The 21,213-nt window shown below is 42.4% G+C and overlaps 1 protein-coding gene across 9 annotated transcripts in view; it reads left to right on the top strand.

The window, feature by feature from the left end:
- Positions 1–21,213, top strand: part of MAFK (MAF bZIP transcription factor K) — a 262,438-nt gene that overhangs the window by 108,942 nt on the left and 132,283 nt on the right. For 6 of the 9 annotated variants that reach the window (XM_085629250.1, XM_085629251.1, XM_085629246.1 and 3 more), the window contains one exon: positions 13,378–13,491. The exons of 2 other annotated variants lie outside the window; for them this stretch is intronic. In XM_085629250.1, coding sequence (XP_085485376.1) covers positions 13,395–13,491 — 97 coding nt within the window. In that variant the 5' untranslated portion in view covers positions 13,378–13,394. The remainder of the gene's footprint in view (positions 1–13,377; positions 13,492–21,213) is intronic. One more of the 9 variants, XM_085629255.1, reaches the window with a different exon arrangement.

Genomic DNA, 21,213 nt, shown 5'->3' with positions numbered 1-21,213 from the left:
GCACCAATAGGCTAGTGTCGGTGGGTCACCATGGAGTGGAAGGCCCTTGTGCCACAATGTGAATGCGGAGTTCTCACTAAGAAGTTGACGTTTGACCTATTCCTGGACCTATTATCCTGAGTGGGTGACGAAATGTATGACTGAAATCATCCCTCAAAACCGATGTGAGCATTGGACATCTGAGCTTGAAACAAGCTTAACGATGTTAAGTGAAACATATGAGCATACCAACAACTGGAAGACGTGTTAACAAAGACCAGAGAGACCCTGTGACCTGGAGTTAGAACAGCCATCTTCAAACAAGAAAGATCCAACTGACAACAAAAGGATATATCAGTAATGTCGACGTTGGCACATAATAATTTTCAGCAAGATCAGGCCCTGTGAAGGCTCGTTGAGGTACCATGAAGAGATTCCGAGTCCATCTGTTATTCTGATTTGTCATCTAGGACGGCTGCTAGATCTGACTGGTCAAAAAATGTTTTTTTCTGCCCTTTGAATATAATTCAGAATTTCGAGGGGCCAGAGAATGAGAATAGTATATCTTTGAGTCATTTCCTTAGGGTCAGAAATCCTTTCCGATGAATGATAGTCTCTCTAGAATAGTCTAGAGAGATGGAGATTTTGCCATTAGATCATTCAAACTTTCCTCATATGCCCAGGATTTGCTCCGTCTGTTGGTTCGTAGAGGATTAAAGATCAAAGTTCTTGGAGAGGACATGTTTTATGGTTTAAAAGTTAGAACCCTGTGGTCTCTTTCTCTCTCAAAGTCTTTGTTTAAGGAGATTTGGAAAACTTCTGGGATCCAAGTGATTAGAAAATCGGTTACTAAAGTGGCAGAGTTTTCAATGCCTTCAGGCAATCCGAAGATGCGAAGGTTGCTCCTTCGGTTACGGACCTCCTGTACCGTAAGCTCCCTCTTCAGTGAGGAAATGGAGTGCTCAAGGTTTTCCAGGTGCTTGGCTTGAACATTAGTATAATGGAAACAAAGAAAGGGTCTCTACCTATGATTTTCCAAACATACAATGTATCGTTTTAAATAGATCAACACTAGGACTAAGACGAAAGGAAGGAACAAATTATTAAATCAGAACATAATCAGAAAACAAATTTGTAAGTGTAATAATTTTTTTTAATTTTTTTAATTAAATCAATTTCAAACAAATGAATTCAGTGCATAGACTGATAAATAATTAATACAAAAGAGTTTTCAGAATAACAATGAAGGTACTAAACAAGGTCCGAAGCCAGAAATTGGATGCAAAAGTCTATCGAGGGATCGGCTCCCATTAAAGGAAACCACAAGTGTGGCACCTGCCATGCATGCGTCCACGCCATAGTTGGCGATAATATCTGCATAAATGACTACAAGGTCAATATGAAAGACATGACCAACTGCAGGACTTCCAATTGTATTTATGCCATCCAATGCCCCTGCTCTCTCACCTATGTAGGCGAAACAGCTAGAGAGGTAAGGATACGTATAGGTGAGCATAAGTCCAATATCAGAAGGTCCAAACATGGAGCCCCCTTAGTCGACCATTGGGCCCAAAAGAATCACTCTGAAACCGACCTTCGCTGGACAATTCTTGAAAAGATCCGTGTACAAAGAGGAACGGACAGCAATAATGTACGGAGGAAACGAGAAGTCTTCTGGATTTTTGTTCTTAAATCCAAGGATAGGGGCCTGAACGAATCCATCCCTTGGGAAAATGCCATATGTTAAATCTTATCCAGACTGTGTTTCTGTTTCATGAATGTTATATAAGAAATTACATATAGACGCCAGACTATATGTGCGTTCGCCATCTTCTTCTCTGTTACCATTACTATTTTTTGGCCTACCCTATTAGATCTTGGGCAGCTTTTGACAGACCTTTCTGTTATGCTCCCTATTGAAATTCTTAGCTGGTTGTCTTTATTATTCTTATATATTTGTGTTTTTATTTGTATAATTATATGTACTTCCATACATGTACTCCATCTATAGTTGGTCTCTGTAGCATCCCATTACTTCTTCCTCGTTATGCCACACATTTCCATTTCTTATTTCGATTAGTATTTAAATTTATATTCCTTGACACACCACCGGGCTTACGCCTTTGTTTATTGTTTTGTCCCGTATCTCCTCCCAGAAAGATTTGTTCTGCTTTCCCCCTCCCCCTTGCGTATCCCGTTTAACGCGTCCCTCTCATGACGCGATAGCCTATTGGCCTATTTAAACAGCGCCCACTTTGCGCGGTTGCTCTCCGGACTGATGATTCCCACCTGAGCTCTTTGTTTTTGCTCGGAGCCCTCTGGATCTCGCACAACGCGTCCCTCCCTTGACGCGTTAGCCTATTGGCTCATTTAAACAGCGCCTGCTTTGCGCGATTGCTCTCCGGACTGATGATTTCCTCCTGAACCTTTTGCTACTGCTCGGAGCCCTCTGGATCGACAACTCTCCGGCCCCACTCCCGCTTCACTAGGTACGCCCAATAGACGCGATCCTTCTTCCTCTTCACCAGCACGCCTGCTATGTTCCGTTCTTTATCTGTTGTTTATACTTTCACTTATATTCTCATAGCCCTGTTCCAATCTCACTACGAGGAGCTTTCCCGTTGATTCCACGAAGAAGACGCTATTCCATCCTTCCAAGGCTCTCTAAGCCCAGTTTATTCAGGTAGAGACTGCTTGATTATATTATTTTGTGTTCTTATTCTTTTACTTTTCGTCTGCAATGCACCCACGTTTCTTTTATTCTTATCGTCACTTAATTCTTGCAGGATCTGCAGACCTTTTTCTCGCATCCGGAATTCCTTTAATTAGGATCTTGCACTTGATTCCGAGAGCGCATATTCGATTATTAGGTAAACCTTTTACACTCTCGCCTTTACTTATGCGCTTCCATCAGTTTTTTGTATTCTGCCAGTGTCTTTACATTTTAGGTCTCGTTACTCTTTTTATTTTATACGCGACCCCCAGCGCCTCGCTCCCTGAAGCCTAGATGCATTTTTTTTCAGACATTTTAAATCGCATCGTTTATTTACTTATTTATTGCACCGTACCTAAAGACTGTAGACCCTTTGAATCTTCACCATAATGACCTGCTCTGACAGTTTGAATTCTCTAAGGCCTGTGCGCCCAATTTTGTGGTTTTCTTTCATGATTTTGTTCTTTTTTTGTATGTTTCCTTTGGCAGAAGTATTCCAGCTAACGCATTGATTGACTCCTACCTGAGCTATCCTGCATTTATTTTGTATGTGATTTTACAGGTGAGCGCAAATGACCCCTGATGCCCCTCTCTCTTTCTTTCCCCTCCCCTCTCTCTCTCCTTTTCTTTCCCCTCCTTCTCTTTTATCCCCCCTCTTTTTAGCTCTCTCTCCCCCCTTTTTTTCGTCAGAAAAAGAACACTTTCTTTCCCTTTGATTATGTGTTGTGGTTTATCTAGTGTACCCACCATTTATCAATCATCCCTCTGCGTAGGGATCAACATTTCTAGTTATCGCCAGTTGTACTGTCAACACCAACGACTAATGACTTTGGTTAACATATGTTTTTGACTCGGATAAGCAATGTTATTAAAGTACCTAATATAATATTATTATTACTTTCTGATAGGTCCCAGCACATACTTATATTAAGACCTTGGTTCTGTCCGCCCTGAGGAAGGTGGCACCAACATTTCGGTGCTTTCACCGAAACGCGCGTCGGCGTCTACATGTGGCCCACCCAAGTTCCAATTCCTCAAATTTGAACATATGTCGCCTAATACGATTTTGAATGTTCATATGATTTTGTGTACATATTGAGCCCTGTTCATTAATTGAGTATTCCTTTTATATGTGAATGTGTGTTTTGAGTGCTGATGTTGTGGATTGATCCCGGTATGAATGTGTAAGTCGTTGAGTATTTGAGTACACCTGGGACCTTGTTTAGTACCTTCATTGTTATTCTGAAAACTCTTTTGTATTAATTATTTATCAGTCTATGCACTGAATTCATTTGTTTGAAATTGATTTAATTAAAAAAATTGAAAAAAATTATTACACTTATAAATTTGTTTTCTGATTATGTTCTGATTTAATAATTTGTTCCTTCCTTTCGTCTTAGTCCTAGTGTTGATCTATTTAAAACGATACATTGTACGTTTGGAAAATCATAGGTAGAGACCCTTTCTTTGTATCCATTTTGCCTTTTCCCCTGAATCTCTACCTGCATTCACGTTACAGGGGTTCCCCTCGTTGTATTGGTTTTGAACATTAGTATAGTCTTCCACCGTACTTATTCTTGTATCGGCATTATAAATTCTTATTGTTATGTCCTTGCGGATCCCAGCCATTTGAACCTGGAGCAAGTCCTTATTTGTTTTAGTACTCTGAGATATGACGTGTACGGAATTAAATTTGAGGAGTATTGCCTCTAAGGTAGAAGAGGAATCAGGACTACCCTTCACCAGTGACTCCAGAATGGGGTTTGACCATTTGGAGCGCGTTAGGTTCGCAATGGTATTTCTTTCCTTCATGTTTCTGTCTCTGGTGTCTGACATTTTGTGGCAATATTCTGCTGATCCGTTTGCGGAAGTGTGGTACTGTGGACTAGACCATATATTTGTATCAGTCCTTCAAAGCATGCCGGTGTCCCACACCAGGATGTAGAACGTGATGCCTTAGCTGGGACTCTCCACCTTTAAGTTTATCTCAGCTAGGCGAGGGACACTTGGATATTCCCATGCACGCCTGGGACTATTAACTGGTGAAGATGCTCCCTGTGGAGATTTTGATCACTGAATATGGTGTTGCTGGTATGTGTGGGTGCTGATGTAGGGCCCGCATATTTTGGATCTCTTCACTGGGCCTCGTCCCTGATGAGTGCTCTTCCTGTGACTTTGGATTTAGAATTGGTGACACAGCGTGGAGCTTACACTGCAGAGTGTCCCCCATTGGTTAAACTGCAGCACCTACAGAGTTAAGGCACAGTCCCGAACACAATCCCCAACCTCTGCACGTATGAAGTGCCTGGCACCCTGTAGAGAGGAGAGAGACTATGCTGGTATGCAGTTTTGGCACACATCATTAGTAGGCGTAGGATCACAACACCAGCACCCAATTGATTCTGGGGATGTGGGCATTTAGCAAAATATTTACATGGCTGCTGCGACTAAGCCACACAGTTGATCCACAGAGCACACAGTTGGTCCAGTATGGTGTAGTATAATCTGCCCCTCGTCAGACACTCAATGGGTATATATGGACAGCGCTTAGGGTTAGAGGATCTGGGACCAAATAGTCACCGCCATTTTGGGGGCAAATTAGGGACATATACTGCTTGAACCGGACCATCACTAAAACTTGGGAGATCAGCGGTCCATTGTTGGAGACAGCATAGAAGAGACATCTAACATGTTCTTAGCAAGTGCCCCAAAGACGCCAATCCGCCCCTAGGCAGAGCCTCCGGGGTGAAGAAGTGCATCACAGGAATTCAGGGTCTCAGGCCACACAGTCGCTGCCATTTTGTGATAGGGTGAGAGCACTTGTATAATCTGTGATAGGATTCTCACAGGATCCTCGAGGATTGGAGGCCAAGCAGTGGAAACATTGTTATGTTGGTGGATCTCACCCCAGGCATGGTGATTAACTTTGAAAGACTTCAAATACATGCGCATGAACTGGGCACTGTTTTGGTGCCAAAATGGGTGCGCCTGCTTGGAGATGCAGATTGCATCGGGTGAGCAGAGCCTTAATGGGTAAGCGCTGCGTTCTTACTGCCACTTGACCATTGATGCCCTTCAGAGATCCTTAGACGTCCTAAAGTCCAGTAGGCAGACCGTGGAATTCTTCAGTCCGCCCATTGCGGCATGCATTAGTCACCGTTGTAAGGAAACAGACCAGTGCTGCCATCTTAGCCAGCCCACCACAGGGATATTGGACCGATTAAGCAGGAGCTAGTGAAGTTTGATGGCCTGCAGTCACTCCCCCTTGATCACCACATATTCAGCCTCATGTAGATCTTTTTATTTTCAGTGGTCATCTGGTCCGACGTGCACCCAGGAGGCTCTGTGGAGCTTAAGGGAGAGCTACCATCTTCGCTGCGCACCGGGCCATGCCCCCACGACCAATCGGAACCTTAAGTGTTGAGGCAAATAGTGAAACTAGCAAGCTAGATTTGACTTACAGCTGTTGTGTATAGTTATGTATTTATCACCCTTAAGTAAAAAGTTCTTTGGTGAGGATGAACTGCTGCATGGTACATTTCAGTAATTGCAAGACATAGGGTTATGACTCATCAAGTGATCCACTTTGATGAAGAAAAGGAGCAACCACGACATATCAAAAAGAATGAGTACATATCTCTAGACGAAAGACTCACCAACATTGTACATAGTCTAACTTATAAGCTGTGTTCTTCCACAAGGAGCCTGTCTACATAATGCATGATTAAAAAATCTAGTGCTCGTGTCTGAGTTGGGGATCACAGTAGCAGTCCTTATCTGGACTTTCCAGTTTGCAAAGACTCTGGTCTGTTGATGTATGTGCCTACTCTAGGCCAGTGATTACTACTCAGTCTGCGAGACATTGTATATTGGAGAAGACCGAGACCAGCTGCTTCCGGTTTTGAGTCACACTGCTTACTATTGGCATCCTGGTGCAAGCTGCATTGGAGCCTTAGATCACGTACTCATCCATAGGACGCACTTCATGATCTTCTGGACGGGGAGTTCCAGTCCACCTCCGTCCTCTAGTCCCTTTTGCGCACAGAACTGATTATGAACTTCACAACAATATTACCCTGCTACCTTCCGTTTCTACAACTTGACACAGCTTGCCTCAGGAGTCGGTATCACCAATCACCCACTATGCAAAGACACAAGGACTTTGAAAACATGGTGGATGATAGGTCTGTGTGAAAGGATGAGTCCACCACACTGGGGAAAACAGGAAAGGAGGGACCTGTGGCATTAAAATAAATTCACAATCCCCTCGATGGATTGGATCTATGATGTACCAATTGTGAGTACCCTAGAAAAGAAAGCCTGTGTCTAATTATGGATTTTAAGACTTAGTTGAACATGACTTTCTAGTTCTCTGCATCCAGTATCTATTTGTCATCTTTTGGAATTGTAACATCTGACTGAAGTCTGAAAAATAGTTTGTTCTTCTCAGATTACTATTGTCTTCTATTCCCTAACCACTGGTATCATACTTACTGCCCAGTTTCCAAGTGAGCTTACCTTTCTATGTACCTTGACCACATCATAATTCCTTATTGCCGCCAATACCTCACTGGTTCGATTCTGTTGGCATTCATCTACTTGAGCCCGTTTACAGGAGTAGGGCACACAAAGTTAAAGTTATTTGACATGTTGAACATGTTTAATTATGGTAATGCCTATGGAAAGTTTTGAGCAACGACTCATGCAGGGTAAATTGAGGCATCCCAATATTGAACACTGGCAGACAGCCTTTTATAGTTGAAGTGTTCTATGTAAAACGTTTCCTCTGACTGAAGACACCACTGCAAAGTATGAGATGTTATGGTAGTTAATGTTCACTTGAAGAACTAACTAAGTCTTAATCTAATTGTGATCTTTTATTTTTGTTGTCTAATCTCGAGTTTCCTAAGCACTGTCACTTACGCTGAGCTTTCATGTAGTGTTTGAGACCCCTTAGGGGTGTGGATCAAATAAAGCTTTTCAAAGTGATTTCAGTCTGTATTAATGTGATGCATCAGTCTTAGTACATATGATAACCCTTATCTGACTTCATAGCCATTGACAACCTAGTGTGGCAGTAAGACATTTTTATATAGATTTTTGGGAGTGAAACAATACGAACATCACACAAGTTCTTTTGACATTTTTCACATCTTTTTTCCAACACCATTCATATGTGTATATTAACATGCAAACAACCATCACCACAAGAGTGATTCAAAAATGGTGTGCTTGTGGACAGATACGTTGCAATGTATTCATTGATGTTTCAAGAGCAGTACACATTGTATTTGATTAACTCAAAACAATGATGTTAGCGCAATTCTAACAGCTAATGGTTTGTTTGTACTCCAGATGGTGACCTGAATTTTGTAGTAACATTAGAGGGGGCTCAGGGGAGTCTTGGGTTTTTGTCCTGTTCGTGTCTCCTCTGTCATAGGTTACAACATTGTTATTTGTTTCTTCACCGTTTTCGTGGTCGTTGGTGCTCCAAAATCCCAGAGGTAGCGAAAGTGACATATTTGACCTTAATGATGTCACAGGATCTGACATTGTTTGACCTTTTACCCTTAATCGTCCCAAGAAGTGATGTCACATGGCCCTAATCCTGTTGAGATCACAGTATTTAACATTGCTGAAGGTTCATAATAATTGCACAATTGATATTCTATATCTTCTAGGGGAGAATAGCCGTAAATATTCAAGTCCTTTCATGGCATGCATAGCTAATGAACCCTGACAGTCCACATGAGTTCACCCAATTATTTTTTTTAATGTCCTATGGGTGCCCGCTTACATCAAAAATGACCTCCATTGATAGGACTAGCATTTTGCTATAGTGGACCCTTTTGCTCAAACATTACATACAATATGCCCTTGCCAGAATGTTCCTAGTACTGCTTCTCTTGCACTATGGCTATGTCTATTATGTTGTGGACCACATTTTGTCATGGATGGTCCCATGACATTGCAACAGTTGTCTTCCCATATGCCAAGGATTTCCTCCAGTAGGCCAGCGCTGGGATTTTTTCATGGGTGCCCCATGCCATAATTTACATACATTGTGCCAGCACTAACATTTTGCTGAGAGTGTCCCGTATGCAAGTATTGTCTCCGCAATGCCAGTGCCAACATTTTGCTTTAGGGTACATCTATACGCCAAGAAGCATGCCGAGTCCAACAGCGGATTTGCAAGCATAACAACACAGGTTCACTTACACTCATTCTCTCGTTAGCACTCAGTTGCACTCATTACTTTTCACCTAGTGTCTTGCACTCACTCTCACCCTGAATCACTCATTCATACTCTCTCTGATTGACTTGTATTTACTCACTCATTTTGAAACACACACACACACACACACACACACACACAATCTCACATGCAAACATACAGGAATGAATGAATGAAATGAAACTTGTATAGCGCATGGCTACCCTGAGGCCTCCCAGCGCTGTGGACGGGTCAAGCAGGCCAGAAGCAGGTGTTAGAAAGGGATGTTGAAAATATGGGTTTTCAAGAGTTTTCGAAATGCTAGCAGGTTGGGCTCTCTCCGCAGCTGCAGAGGGAGAGCATTCCAGGAGTTGGCAGCATTGAAGGAGGAGCGCCCGCCCCATCTGGCTCGCCGTATTCTAGGAGTGACGGCAGAGAAGGTGAAGTTTGAGCAGAGATTCCTGGTTGGATGATAGGTAGTGACTAGGGATCGGGAGATAGCAGGGCCACACTTCCAGAAGGCCTTGTGTGCCAGGCACATGGCTTTAAACAGGATCCTTGCCCTGACGGGGAGCCAATGGAGGTTCTTTAATGCTGGTTTGGCAGAATGTCTGCGGGGGATCTGAAGAAGCAGACGGGCAGCGCAGTTTTGGATAATCTGGAGCTTATAGGTGGTGGATAGAGGGACTCCCAGATAAAGGGCTTTTCCATAATCCAGGTGAGAGAGGATAAGGGCCTGAACCAGGATTCTTCTCGCCTGGAATGGGAGAAGAGGGAGGATCTTACAGAGCATCCTCAACAGGCCAAAGCAGGAGGCTGAGAGCTTGGTGGCATGATGGTTAAAGCTAAGGGAGCGGTCAAGCCACATGCCAAGGCTCTTGATCTGATCTTTTGGTTCTGGTACCGGACCGAGACAGGGAGGCCATAGCAGTGCAGGATTGAAGGAGGGAGAGTTGCAGAGAAGCAAGAGCTCAGTTTTATCTCCGTTCAGTTTGAGGCAGGAGAGTTCCATCCACCTGGCGACCTCCTCTAGGGAAGGACCTAGGGTGCTAGATGACCGCTCGGGGTGATTTAGGGCCACCACGAGTTGTGTGTCCTCTCCATAGGTAATGATCTTTATGCCAAAGGGATGGACAATCTCTGCCAGGGGTCTCATGTAGATGTTAAACAGTGTGGGGCTTAAGGAGGAGCCCTGGGGTACCCCACAACTGAGCGGCAACCGGTTGGAGACAACATCTCCTTCGGACACCTGGAAGAAGCGGTCACTGAGGAAGTTCTGGAACCATGTTAGTGCAGTTCCGGATACTCCTAAGCTCTTAAGACGGAGGATCAGGGTGTTGTGGTTGACAGTGTTGAAAGCGGCACTGAGGTCCAGGAGGATGATTGCGGCAGTACCTCCCTGGTCTAGTATCCTTCTGGCCTGCTCAGTTACCGCGAGAAGGGCCGTCTCGGTCCCTAACTGAGGGCGAAAGCCAGTTTGGGAGTGGTGGAGGAGGGCGTTCTATTCCAGGTACTCAACCAGGAAGGAGTTTGTGTTTTTCTAGCACTTTACTCATCCAGGGAAGAAGGGAGATGGGGCGGAAGTTGGCTAGGTTGGTCTGGTCTAGATTAGGTTTTTTAAAAGAGCTTTGACCAGGGCGCATTTCCAAGCAGGGGGGACAGTGCCGGAGAGAATAGATGAATTTAAGTGATCAAGTATTGCGGGGCGGAGAGAGTTTGCGACTAATTTAAGAGATTGAGGGGGGCTGGGTCGGAGGGTGAGCCTGAGGTTACTTTAGCCATGATAGAATCCAGTAAGGCTGAATCCAGCAGAGGGATGCTCACACATACACGCTCTCTCATAACAAACTCAATCTCACCCACATTCATGCACCCCAACATACATTTAAAGCCTTTTATTTTTCTTACCTCCTATGCCAGAGAAGGTCCAGATCTTGCTGCTCCGCTTTTAATTACACTAATAGTGAACAATAAACTATTATTCACTATTAATGTTATAAAAATGAGCAGATAACAATATTAGAGCCTGGCTCTGATAATGCTAGACACCTTTGTGTTCTTGGCACTGATTTTGCCACCTCTGAGGCCAGGGGTCACAAAGGTAGTGCCAAGGGTTTCAAGGGGCAAGCTAGGGGTCACAACTGTGACCCCCAATTGACGTCCATGGACAGTTTTCACCCCACTTATTGCTTAACTACGTATGGAGTATCTGTCAGGACATTGAGGCTAGGTGGTTGACTTCAGTAGCCTAAAGATATGAGCACTACAGTCAGTGTCAAGTATTTCAATTGTGCACTTGTGCAAGTATGGTACTCCGTTGATTGATTTTTATATAGCTTTCTGCCACTCGCTTGTGGTAGTGATTACAGTTCTTTCAGATTTTAAATTAAATAAAAGCCTGTATAACTTTCAAATATCAGTGATGAGGGAAAACGGTCAATCCATGGAACAGGCATTATGTTTGCAGAGAAGAGGTGGTGGTGATCCATTGTAGAATACACTACAATGGAGACTTATAGAATCGAACCCACCATGCTGTATTTGCGATCCTCCTATGAGCCTATCCATCCCATGAACATTTGTTTTTTTTTAAACTTTCTTAGTATACTTATTCTGCTGCTATGTTCCTTGTGTGTAGTTTTATTCTCGTAACTTATGGGTTTGGGAGTGCACTCCTGTTTAAACAATATTGGCCAACTTATCAAATGACCTCTTTTGTAATGATGGTGCAGCAGCGAAACACACCCTATCGGTACGTGTGTGAGCTTGCAATGTGTTAAACCAACTACTAGTACCCGGATACGCTGCGCACAATTCACTGAAGGCAACCTTCCTTAATTTAATTTATTTTAAACACTTTTTGGGTTTAGCAACATACATTAGAATTTTCAATGTACTTCACAATAAAGAAAACTTAAATCAACGACAATACATTGTTGTTGTAGTTTCTCAAATTATGCAAAAACAAGTGCATTGTTACATTCATATAACATAATATGTCATGGCATTCAATGACTAAAGGTTACAAATGTTCAAATTGTCAACAGCTTGTTAATGACGAAGCCCAATGCATTCCGGGACTTCCCAGTCCCTTCGTCAGGGGCCAATCTTGATTACGGTTCTAAACCGGTGTAAACCTCAAGAGCCGAAGTTGCACCGAAGGGCTGCTCACTTTCGTGAAAAGCTGTTTGACGCTCATACGGACATTGATCTGCCAATCGACAAAGTGCACTGTAATCTCTTGAGTCCTCCTTTCTGCCAAAACACCATCTTTTTAGTTTTATTCTTGGCCATCAGTAGATTCAGATGATGTTTCAAAAGATGAGTTTTTCTCCATTATTGAGTCTTATCTTGGTCCGTGAGGGTGCTTTTTGTGTGATATGGATATGATGTCATCACGTCAAGATAGTAGCATCTCATGGAGTGGATCCTCTGCTCAGACAGATTGCTAATTATTAGGTCTTATGTTGCGTATATACTTTATATTAAGCTGCATTCTTTTGGATGTGCATGTTTTATGAGTGGCACGTGCATCTACTGTTATGTGGAAACTTATAGCACAGCATCAATCATATTAGTGGCAGTTGTGTGTGTTACTTTTATGTGATGTGCATTCAGATATTATGTAACTCGTGCTAATTGAATCCTGTTTTATTCTTTCTGAGCTTGTTATTTGCAAAGCACTGTCACTCTTTCTAATCCTTACCGCCCCGAATCATTGTCACCATGATCTTCGCTCCCCTCTCCATTTAAATAGAGGTTCAATGTTGACTGGCCTTTGTTAAATGTTTTTCTTTCTCCTTGACACAGTTCTAATTTGCAAATATTTCGTGTTTCTATCACGAATATAGTGGTTCTATTACGATATTCAGTTTAAAATGTGTATTCCTATATATTGAGAATAATAGAGAAAGAACTTAATTTTCAACCCTTTTTTATCATATTTCAATTGATTAGCTAGTCAGTTATCCTCCTTATTAACCGTTATCTTTGATTTTATTTAGTATATAAATACATATCTGTGTCTACGAGTTATAAAATATTCTGACATAATTGAGTGTACCCATGCCTGTAATGTTTGTTGGCACACCCTTGTTTACCATTCCCACGCAACATAATCCTTGTTGGAAATTTGTAACTCATTCAGTGAGTTAATTTGATGAGTGTTCGATTTCTGCCCAGTATCTTTTAAGCCACGATTTTTGTAATTTCGTTAAGAATTTAGCAATGCAAGAAACCTTTAGTAGAGGATGTCATTTTCTTGTATCCAAGTATGCCAAATGTACCCTTCCAATGTTGTTCAAATTAGTATGGTAGTCCCGTTGTGAAGAAATAGAAGAGGTAGAATGGAAGGCTAAGTGTTTTCTAGTAATGTTGTGGTTGCTGCTGTGTTGTGCGTGTGTGTGTGTTAATTTTATTTTTTTAATATAAAGCCTGTGTAAAGATTATTACTCCTTCATTTGACTCTTAGTTGATGTCCTACTCTTTATGGGTGGAAAAGCGGATTCTGAGAACTCGATGAAGGAAGAAGCGCTGGGAAGAGAGGGTGTGGTCTTTTCACCCCTCTCTAATGTAAGTGGTCCAGGTTAGTGTTTTGTTATTGTATACTAAACATTTTCTGGTATAGAATGCCCTGAACCCCCCCCCCCCCACACTTTTTTCCATTAAAGCTTTTAAACTCCTAACTTATCCCTTACCCTCTCTTCTGTAACCATTGTTTTTCAACAGCTTGGCATGCAATTTAGTTTGTATTGGACTGTTTTCTTTACATTGGGTTTATTCAGAAGAAAATATAAATGATAAACATTACTAAAGCTATGCGATATCCCATAACCTTCTCAGCATGTGGCATCCTTCCTCACACACCCTCCTTTTACCCTACCCCCGATTATCCGGAAACCGCATTGGCAACTATTGTCTTTGTCAATGTTTGTTCCGTGGCTTAAAGGCTGCTAAAAAAAAATGTATATGATCAGTTCTGGCCACGACATAGTTCTTTTTATTGTTACTGCATCATACCGTTTTTAAAAAAACTTTAAGCCGTGTTGCACAGAAGTTCAACTGCTGTGTAACTTGTATAAAAACATTGACAAAGTCAATAGACCTTGCATGGGCGAATCCGATTGGCTTTGCCAATGATTGTTTCCAGTTCCAGCGCTATTTGTGCGCACAAAACCGACTGCTCGACGAAGGCTTGGTGGGGTCGCAGAACACAGGGGATGGGAAGAAGTAACATAATTTGCTAGACTAACCTGTGCAATAAATATTGCGTGCAGGTACATGAGTTATTATATTACAAGAGGAAAATAAATCAGAGTTTATGAATTCAAAAAATTAACAGAGAACAGCGCGAACTAGAACATGCTGTCCTGATGTGTAACATACAGCCTAAAACATTACTTCTTTATTGGTTTTACACGTTCTGCATTGCAATTTGTCTGCTGCCCTGCGCAGTGTATACATATATATTGCTCCTAGCCCCCTACATTTTTAAACTGCCACGGATTGTATCATAGCGTAGTCAATCGCAGGTTTATGCAATTGTGACATTGGATTAGAACATGCCACCGCATGATTTTCTAGACACGCTCCTGCCTGAGAATACCCATTCTTCTGGTTCGGCCAGCACAAACTCTGGGCTTTCACTGTGTACATCGAAGCTGGTTAGCGCATGTCCTCTGACGAGAGAAAGAAGGTGCGCGCACGGGCTAATCACATTACTACATGATCAAACTGAACCCCTGGTGAATTATAATGTCCAATCAAAGTGTTGCCTCTTCCACTACACCTGTGCAGTGCTGCAGTACATTCAAGAAATCTGCCGCCCTCTGAGTAATACAGAGCAGACATGTGCATAGTGCATGCCACCAATGCATGTTGGTGGTTAATAAAAAAAAGTGCCTGCAAGAGCTTGCAGTGGAAGGACACAGGCCACTTGAAGCAGTACTTGGTCCAGGCTCCACGCCATGACGACGGTGGCGAGGAGGGGCTCTGGCCAGAAAGGAAATGAGTGATGGAGGAGCCAGCCAGTAGTAAGTAAAGTGATGTGGGAGCCAGCCTATGGTAAGTAAAGGGCGGGTCCTGAGCCTCTTTTAAGATTTTTTTTTATTTTTTTTTTTCACTACAAGAGATTTTGCAAGCACAGCGCAAGTGCTTTGCCGGCGAAACCTAAAACACTAAACTGAAGTTGTTTATTTGCATCCCTCTACCTGCTTCGTGCACCTTTCCTCCGTTCGTTTTCTAATGCAACATAAGTGTTCATAGATTCTGTGCGCGTTTTCCAAAGCCTGTCTCCTTAGATGCAAGGAGCCTGTTCGTATCCATGAAGGAAATGTTTTGTGGAGAGCCAGCGAACAGGGAATGATGTGGAAGTAGCTTGGTTTCAGATAAACAATAACTCATTGAGCCTGGGCCCTTCTATTAAAAACCAAAGCTTTTACCCACGCCCTTTACACGAGAGTGTTTTGTTGTACATACCGTAGGAAACGACGTCCATATGAAGTCATTGTCCCTCAAAGGCATGTGGCAGTCCCATGATCTGCTGGCGATGTCCATGGCACATGAGCAGTTGTACCAATGATGCTTTCTTGCGTGCTCTCCTGTTTTTGCCAGCCTTGAAACATATTCTGAAGTCTTCACTGAACTGAGTGACGCAGAGCCTGGGTAGGTTTTAACCTTTCCCCTTGTGCTGTTAATTGTTTCTGCTTGTTTTCTTCTAGTTTTCGGTTTGATTGTGCATGTGTTTCCAAGGGGGTTGAGTTACTCGTTGGTTTTGACAAGGGCTTGCTATCTTTCTCCGCATTTCCAGTCATTGACCTAAAGTATATACTATTAACTGCTTATGTCCAGGGCTTCAAGTGGGCCGGGTCTGTCTGGGTCCGAGCACCGGCAGTTATTTTCAGGGGGCCTCGAACCGGGTCTCTATCTGGCTTTATTTTCGGGCCTCGCAGAGGTAGTCCGTTTTCTTTTTTTTTCTTTGCACCAAACTTATTTTGCTGTAGCTGGAATTGCCAGGCTAGATCCTGAGGCCGCGGACCTTTGTGCACGCTGTAGATCAGGCTCGAAATGCCCATTGGACTAAAAGACATTTTTTCTCCTTCTTTTCATTCTTTTACCAAGCAAGGTTTGGGTTCCTTTTCACCTTTTTCATTCTTTTATTTTACTTTCTTTTCTCCTTTGATTTATTTCCTCTTCTTCAATTAATTTTCTGGCCAGTTCTTTCTATCACCATTGAACGACTTTCTCTCCAGTTTTAGTTTGTTCTTTCTATTCTTTCTTTTCTCTTATTTTAATCTTCCGTCGTTGTCACCTTAGATTCTTTTCCTATTCATTTATTTTTCCGCTTAGAATCTGTTGTTATCCAAGTCTTTTTCTGTTCTTTGATTCTCTTTTAGCCCTTGTATTTTTTTTGTTTCCTTTGCTTCTCGATGTTTCCACGCCTGTTTTGTTCCCTTCGGTTCTTTCACTGTCCCTTGATTCTTTATCGCACTTATTAACACCCTTAATTGATATTTCTGAGGGGTTTATGTTTCTGTAAACACTACTATTGTCGTGTTTTAGAAAAACGGCGTAGCATGCTATCCCTTTGTGTGACCAGCCAACACGTTACCTTTTTTTTTTTACACACCAGACAGCCAGCTCTAGGGAAAATCTGAAGTGTTGAAGATGGGAAAGAAGAACGAAATGGCAAAGCAAAATCCACACTTTGCTCTTTGCAGACAACACTTTCAAAAACAGAGCAGGTGCAAGGAAATAATATAAAGAAAGCCCATTGATTTCCAAGAACAATTCTCTGCGATCAGGCACCTAAACACAACAGATTCATCATTCATACAATTGGCACAGCATGCAGTCAGGTTAGCTCCTTAGCAGGATAACCAAGAATACTGCTTCGATATAGGAGTCGTTACCATGACTTACTGTAATATCATTGGCCGAAAGAGTGGCCAATCAGATCAGAAAAAATTCCCTTGCATGCCATGGTCGTTACTGCATGACGGTGGGAGATTATAGTTCCAAACATATTTTAGTGATTACCAGCCCTCTCTTTCAAAACGTAAAAACACCTCTGAAATGCCTCACACTCTGCATTGCTCAACAGGCAGGTCAGTCGGTGTAATAGACGTGCAGATGTTGTACTCGTCAGTTTCTTCAACCTGGGGGATTTCACTGTTTGATTAGAAACATAATAATTTTGAGGAGTTATGCTGGTTGGTATAAATGAAATCGATACCCATTTCTGGTGTTTGCTTTCTTTCTGCGACATGCTTCCACCAACCATCTGGAGGACACTTAAAGTGAAGACATGTTTAAAGTCAGGGATGTGGCCAGAGTAAAATGTGCTAGTCATTTATGTCAAATGAATGCATAAAGTTCTTTTTAGAGAAAAGTTAGAGGGCACACAGATCAGTAAGAACAGGGCTTTAAGTGGGCCGGGTCTGAGCACCGGCCATAAATATCTGTATTTAGACCACACTGCATTTCTAGCTCTTCCCACATGAGACTGCACTTATTAGCCTTCTCCACGGACCCTCCCTGATCGATGCACCTTTTTTCCCGGTCATCTCTTGTTCTATTGGCCAGGCACTTTGCTTCCCACGGGCTATAAAACGCAATTTTAGTAGCACCGTTAGGGAGCGGGAACACTGGCCGGTGATGCCAAGGATCAAAGTGAAACTTACTGTTGGCCCTTTAGGGGTTGAGTGTGGCATAACCACCTACAGTTCTGCGTGTGTGCAGACTTGGCCCAAGTAATTGAAAACCATGATTGTTCTCTAAGGGCACTGATAGAACTCTTTTTTAGGATATAATAACGAAGCACTGGTCATGGTATGACAGTGCTTACTTGCAATCACCCTCTATTCAGGCGGGAGACTCACAATTCTTAGAGCAATATCACATTTTTATTTTGTCTTTCACTTTCCTAAAATTATCTCACCTCGGTGTAAGTCAATCGGGATAATAAGTTCCCCGACTTGCTTTTAAAAATCTCGATGTTTCCTCATTCTAAATGCTGCCATGTTTGGCAGTGCACCTGCCTAACTGATCTCCCTGGTTGCTTGATGAATTTTCCGACAATGTACTGATGGTGGGTGGGTCACTCAGTGCGTTGGTTTTCAGCCGGGGAATACGCTTGTTAATTTGCTTCCATGTAAAACTGTCTGATGCAGGGTTGCTCACTCTTATTTGTGCACACTGCTTTATTCTCTGGGTGAGATTTCAGTTGCTAGTTTCTGTTGACTGATCCTTCAACCTCTTCATTAGGTGTTTTGCAAATCAATGAATGTAAAGCGAAGCGGTCTGCTGAATTGAAATGGTAGTTGGTCTTTTCTTCTGAGGTCTTTGATTAAATGAGCTGGGTATGACTAAAGACGTTCAGAAGCCAAAGGATTGGTAGTTGCCTAAGTTCTCTGATCCTCCGTGGATATCCTGTCTGCTTCTCTCCCTTTTCTCTATGGAGTACTTAGATGCCGTGTACTGCCTGCCTGATTTTGTCTTTTTGTCCGTCTGAGTTTCTCTGTGTTTCTCTTTCCTGAACTTTCCCTTCAGTTTCTTACACTTCTTTTCTTCCATCTCTCTGCCATCATCACCTGCTTTTAGATCTGGGTTTAAAAAGTGCAGCTGCCAATTAGACCTATCTCCTACAGCATAAGTAGAATTTATTTCAGTCTGTTGCTTTCAGCCATTGGCTTTGGTTGACCAGCCTCTTACTGTTATTGGCTTGGGAGTTTGTCAGTTATGTCTTTTTAGCTCAGCCCAGTGGAGTTCATTGCTCACCTAATGCTATTGGCTGCTTGAGTGTACTCTTCCTTCTTTACTCGACTGCTTGCATTGAACTCATGAGAGACTACTGTACAGTTATGATCCTCCTTCTGTGGGCTTCATATGTCTCTCTGTGATCTGGTAACATTGAATGCATTCACACATTCATTTATTTTTGGGGGAGTTTTATATAGTGCAAACTCGCCCCGAAGGTATCAGAGCGCTTTACATGAGCAACAGTAACATTACGGACGGACACATTCATTTTGTTAGGAACGGTGAGATTAAGTGATTTGCCCAGAATCACAGGATTTTGAGCATCTCTGCTGAGACTCGAATCTGGTTCCCCAGCTTTAAGCTCGTCCGCTCTAGCCATTAGGCCACATCCTTTCATCCCAGCACTTTAAATCCAGACCACTTGGCTTTGCAAGTGCTTGATCTTACAAAGCTTCCAACTGCCTCTTGCACTCCGTTTATTTATTCTTTGTTCTGTCTGCATTTTTAATCTTGTCCTTTCCTTATGGTTTATTTCTCTTTCTTTCTTACGGACTTTACCTTTTCTTATCTCGTGTTGTCACACTCTTCTGTATTTATGGACATTGTCATTTTTTCTCATGACACGCTAACCTTGTTTTATTGACATGTCTTTTTTAGGTATCTCTTAGAAACAACTTCAGCTGTCTTTTGTCAAAATACCAATTACATTACACATACTTACAGTGGACTTCGATTCAGCCACTGCTTATCATTGGTTGGCAATCTCGTTTGCTGGCTTGATTTTCAATAGCTTTCCCTCTTGTGCATGTCCCTCACCTAAAGCGTAGCTTGTTTTCTGTATACTTCCACTGCTTGCATTCGGGGAAAACAATATTCTACGGAGCACTCCATGAGATTACATGTATTTTCTTGTTCCCTCCCCAAGAGCTCTCACCCCCCATCATCTCAGACCCCTTGATCTCTCTTTCTTTCTCCCCTGCTCCATGCACTCCAAGCTTGTCCATATCTTCCTCCGCTCCGCCCTGTTCTTCTTGGCTTTTTTCTGTTTGTCTCTTTTTCTGTTTTTTTGAACCAGCAGATTCTTCATTGCTCATGAACCGCACGTTGCTTACCTCTGTTCAGCTTCCAGTTGTTCCCCCAGTCCGTTTTTTTGGGGTTCTTTTTTCAATGTATTTTTTAAAGGGTTTGGCAACTGCATTTTGCTACTGGGCCACACATTTCTTTAAAAAGTGATTTTCTGTATTTTTGGATGCCCGCCTTCTTGTAACGTTATATTTATTATAAGTAAAAATTGCTGCTGCTGTGCCATAATGCCTGTATATGCGTAGTGACGCATTCAAGTATATATGTCATTACGATGGGGCCAGATTGCTTTTGCCAAAGCTGGTAATCTTTGGCAACAACCCTTTCGCCTAACCCCTCTCCTCTCCCATCCCAAACTCTCCAATGAATGAGAGTTGCAAGATCCTGCCCACTTTGTTTGCAACGGCAGCAATATACTGAGCATCTTCACAAACAATCTACAAAAGGGTCCTAGGGGGACTAGTTTAGGGACTACAATACCTTCAATCCCCAGAATACACCGAAATACACTAACAGAAGGTCTTAAGTCCAGAAATAAACAAAACGCCGCATGATGCTGTATATACTGTGCACACCTCTTCAAAGAATTAGTACATCACTAAGTAGGGAGATTAAGAGTCCATCAGCCCACCCTTATTGGCGGAGCTTCGTCATATGAGACCCTAAGGGGTCAAAGTCAGGGCCCACACACACGAGCCACCTGGCTCTACTGGGTACCCGTCCCAATGATCCCTAAAGAAAAAATCTCCTGCCAAAGTGTGCAATAATATTTCAGAGGATTCAACAAATTGCAGTGCTATAACGTGATAGTGCTTTAAAAATAACTACGTGGTCAAAAAATATGTTTATTGTGAATTGACCAGGTGTCATATCTAAAAACCAAATTAGTCTGAAAAAAATGTGACTAATTCCTGACTTGGTCTCTTAAGGTCGACATGTTTCAGCCGATCTGGTTGTCTCACCCGGCTTTCTTCAGGACCTAATAATGATGGTATTAAAGGCTACTGCAGGATAAATTTGGTAAAATGGTGTATACAAACAGTGAATCTCAAAATCATGATATTATCAATATGAGTATGTGGCCATAGCCACCCTACCAGACTAGCAATATTTTTGCTTTGCTTTGGTATTGTCACTTTTTTCCTAAAAGAGAAGACAGTGAAAATCAAAACAATGTCGTAGGTCTAGCACAGACATAAACAGCATCAGCGACTAATGTTCAATAGTGCCCTTTTCGTGCACTATTATCTTTAGAAAATGCCCAAACTGTGGTCCATAATTCAGTAAAATTCTCTTTGAAAAATAAATTGTAACTCACCCAACGTTCTGTGGGAGAAAAGCCTCACCTCACCCGGCAAATTGCTCGGTGTAGGAGGCACCGCTCTGTTAAAAAATAGGGACACGGGAGGACAAGTTGTGTATGTATACTAGTACTCAAAAGGTCCCTACATAGAATTCAACAAAT

Source organism: Triturus cristatus, chromosome 10, assembly GCF_964204655.1.
Source record: "Triturus cristatus chromosome 10, aTriCri1.1, whole genome shotgun sequence".
NCBI lineage: Eukaryota > Metazoa > Chordata > Amphibia > Caudata > Salamandridae > Triturus > Triturus cristatus.
Note: the sequence above shows the minus strand (reverse complement) of the source record. Positions and strands in the feature narration are given on the sequence as shown.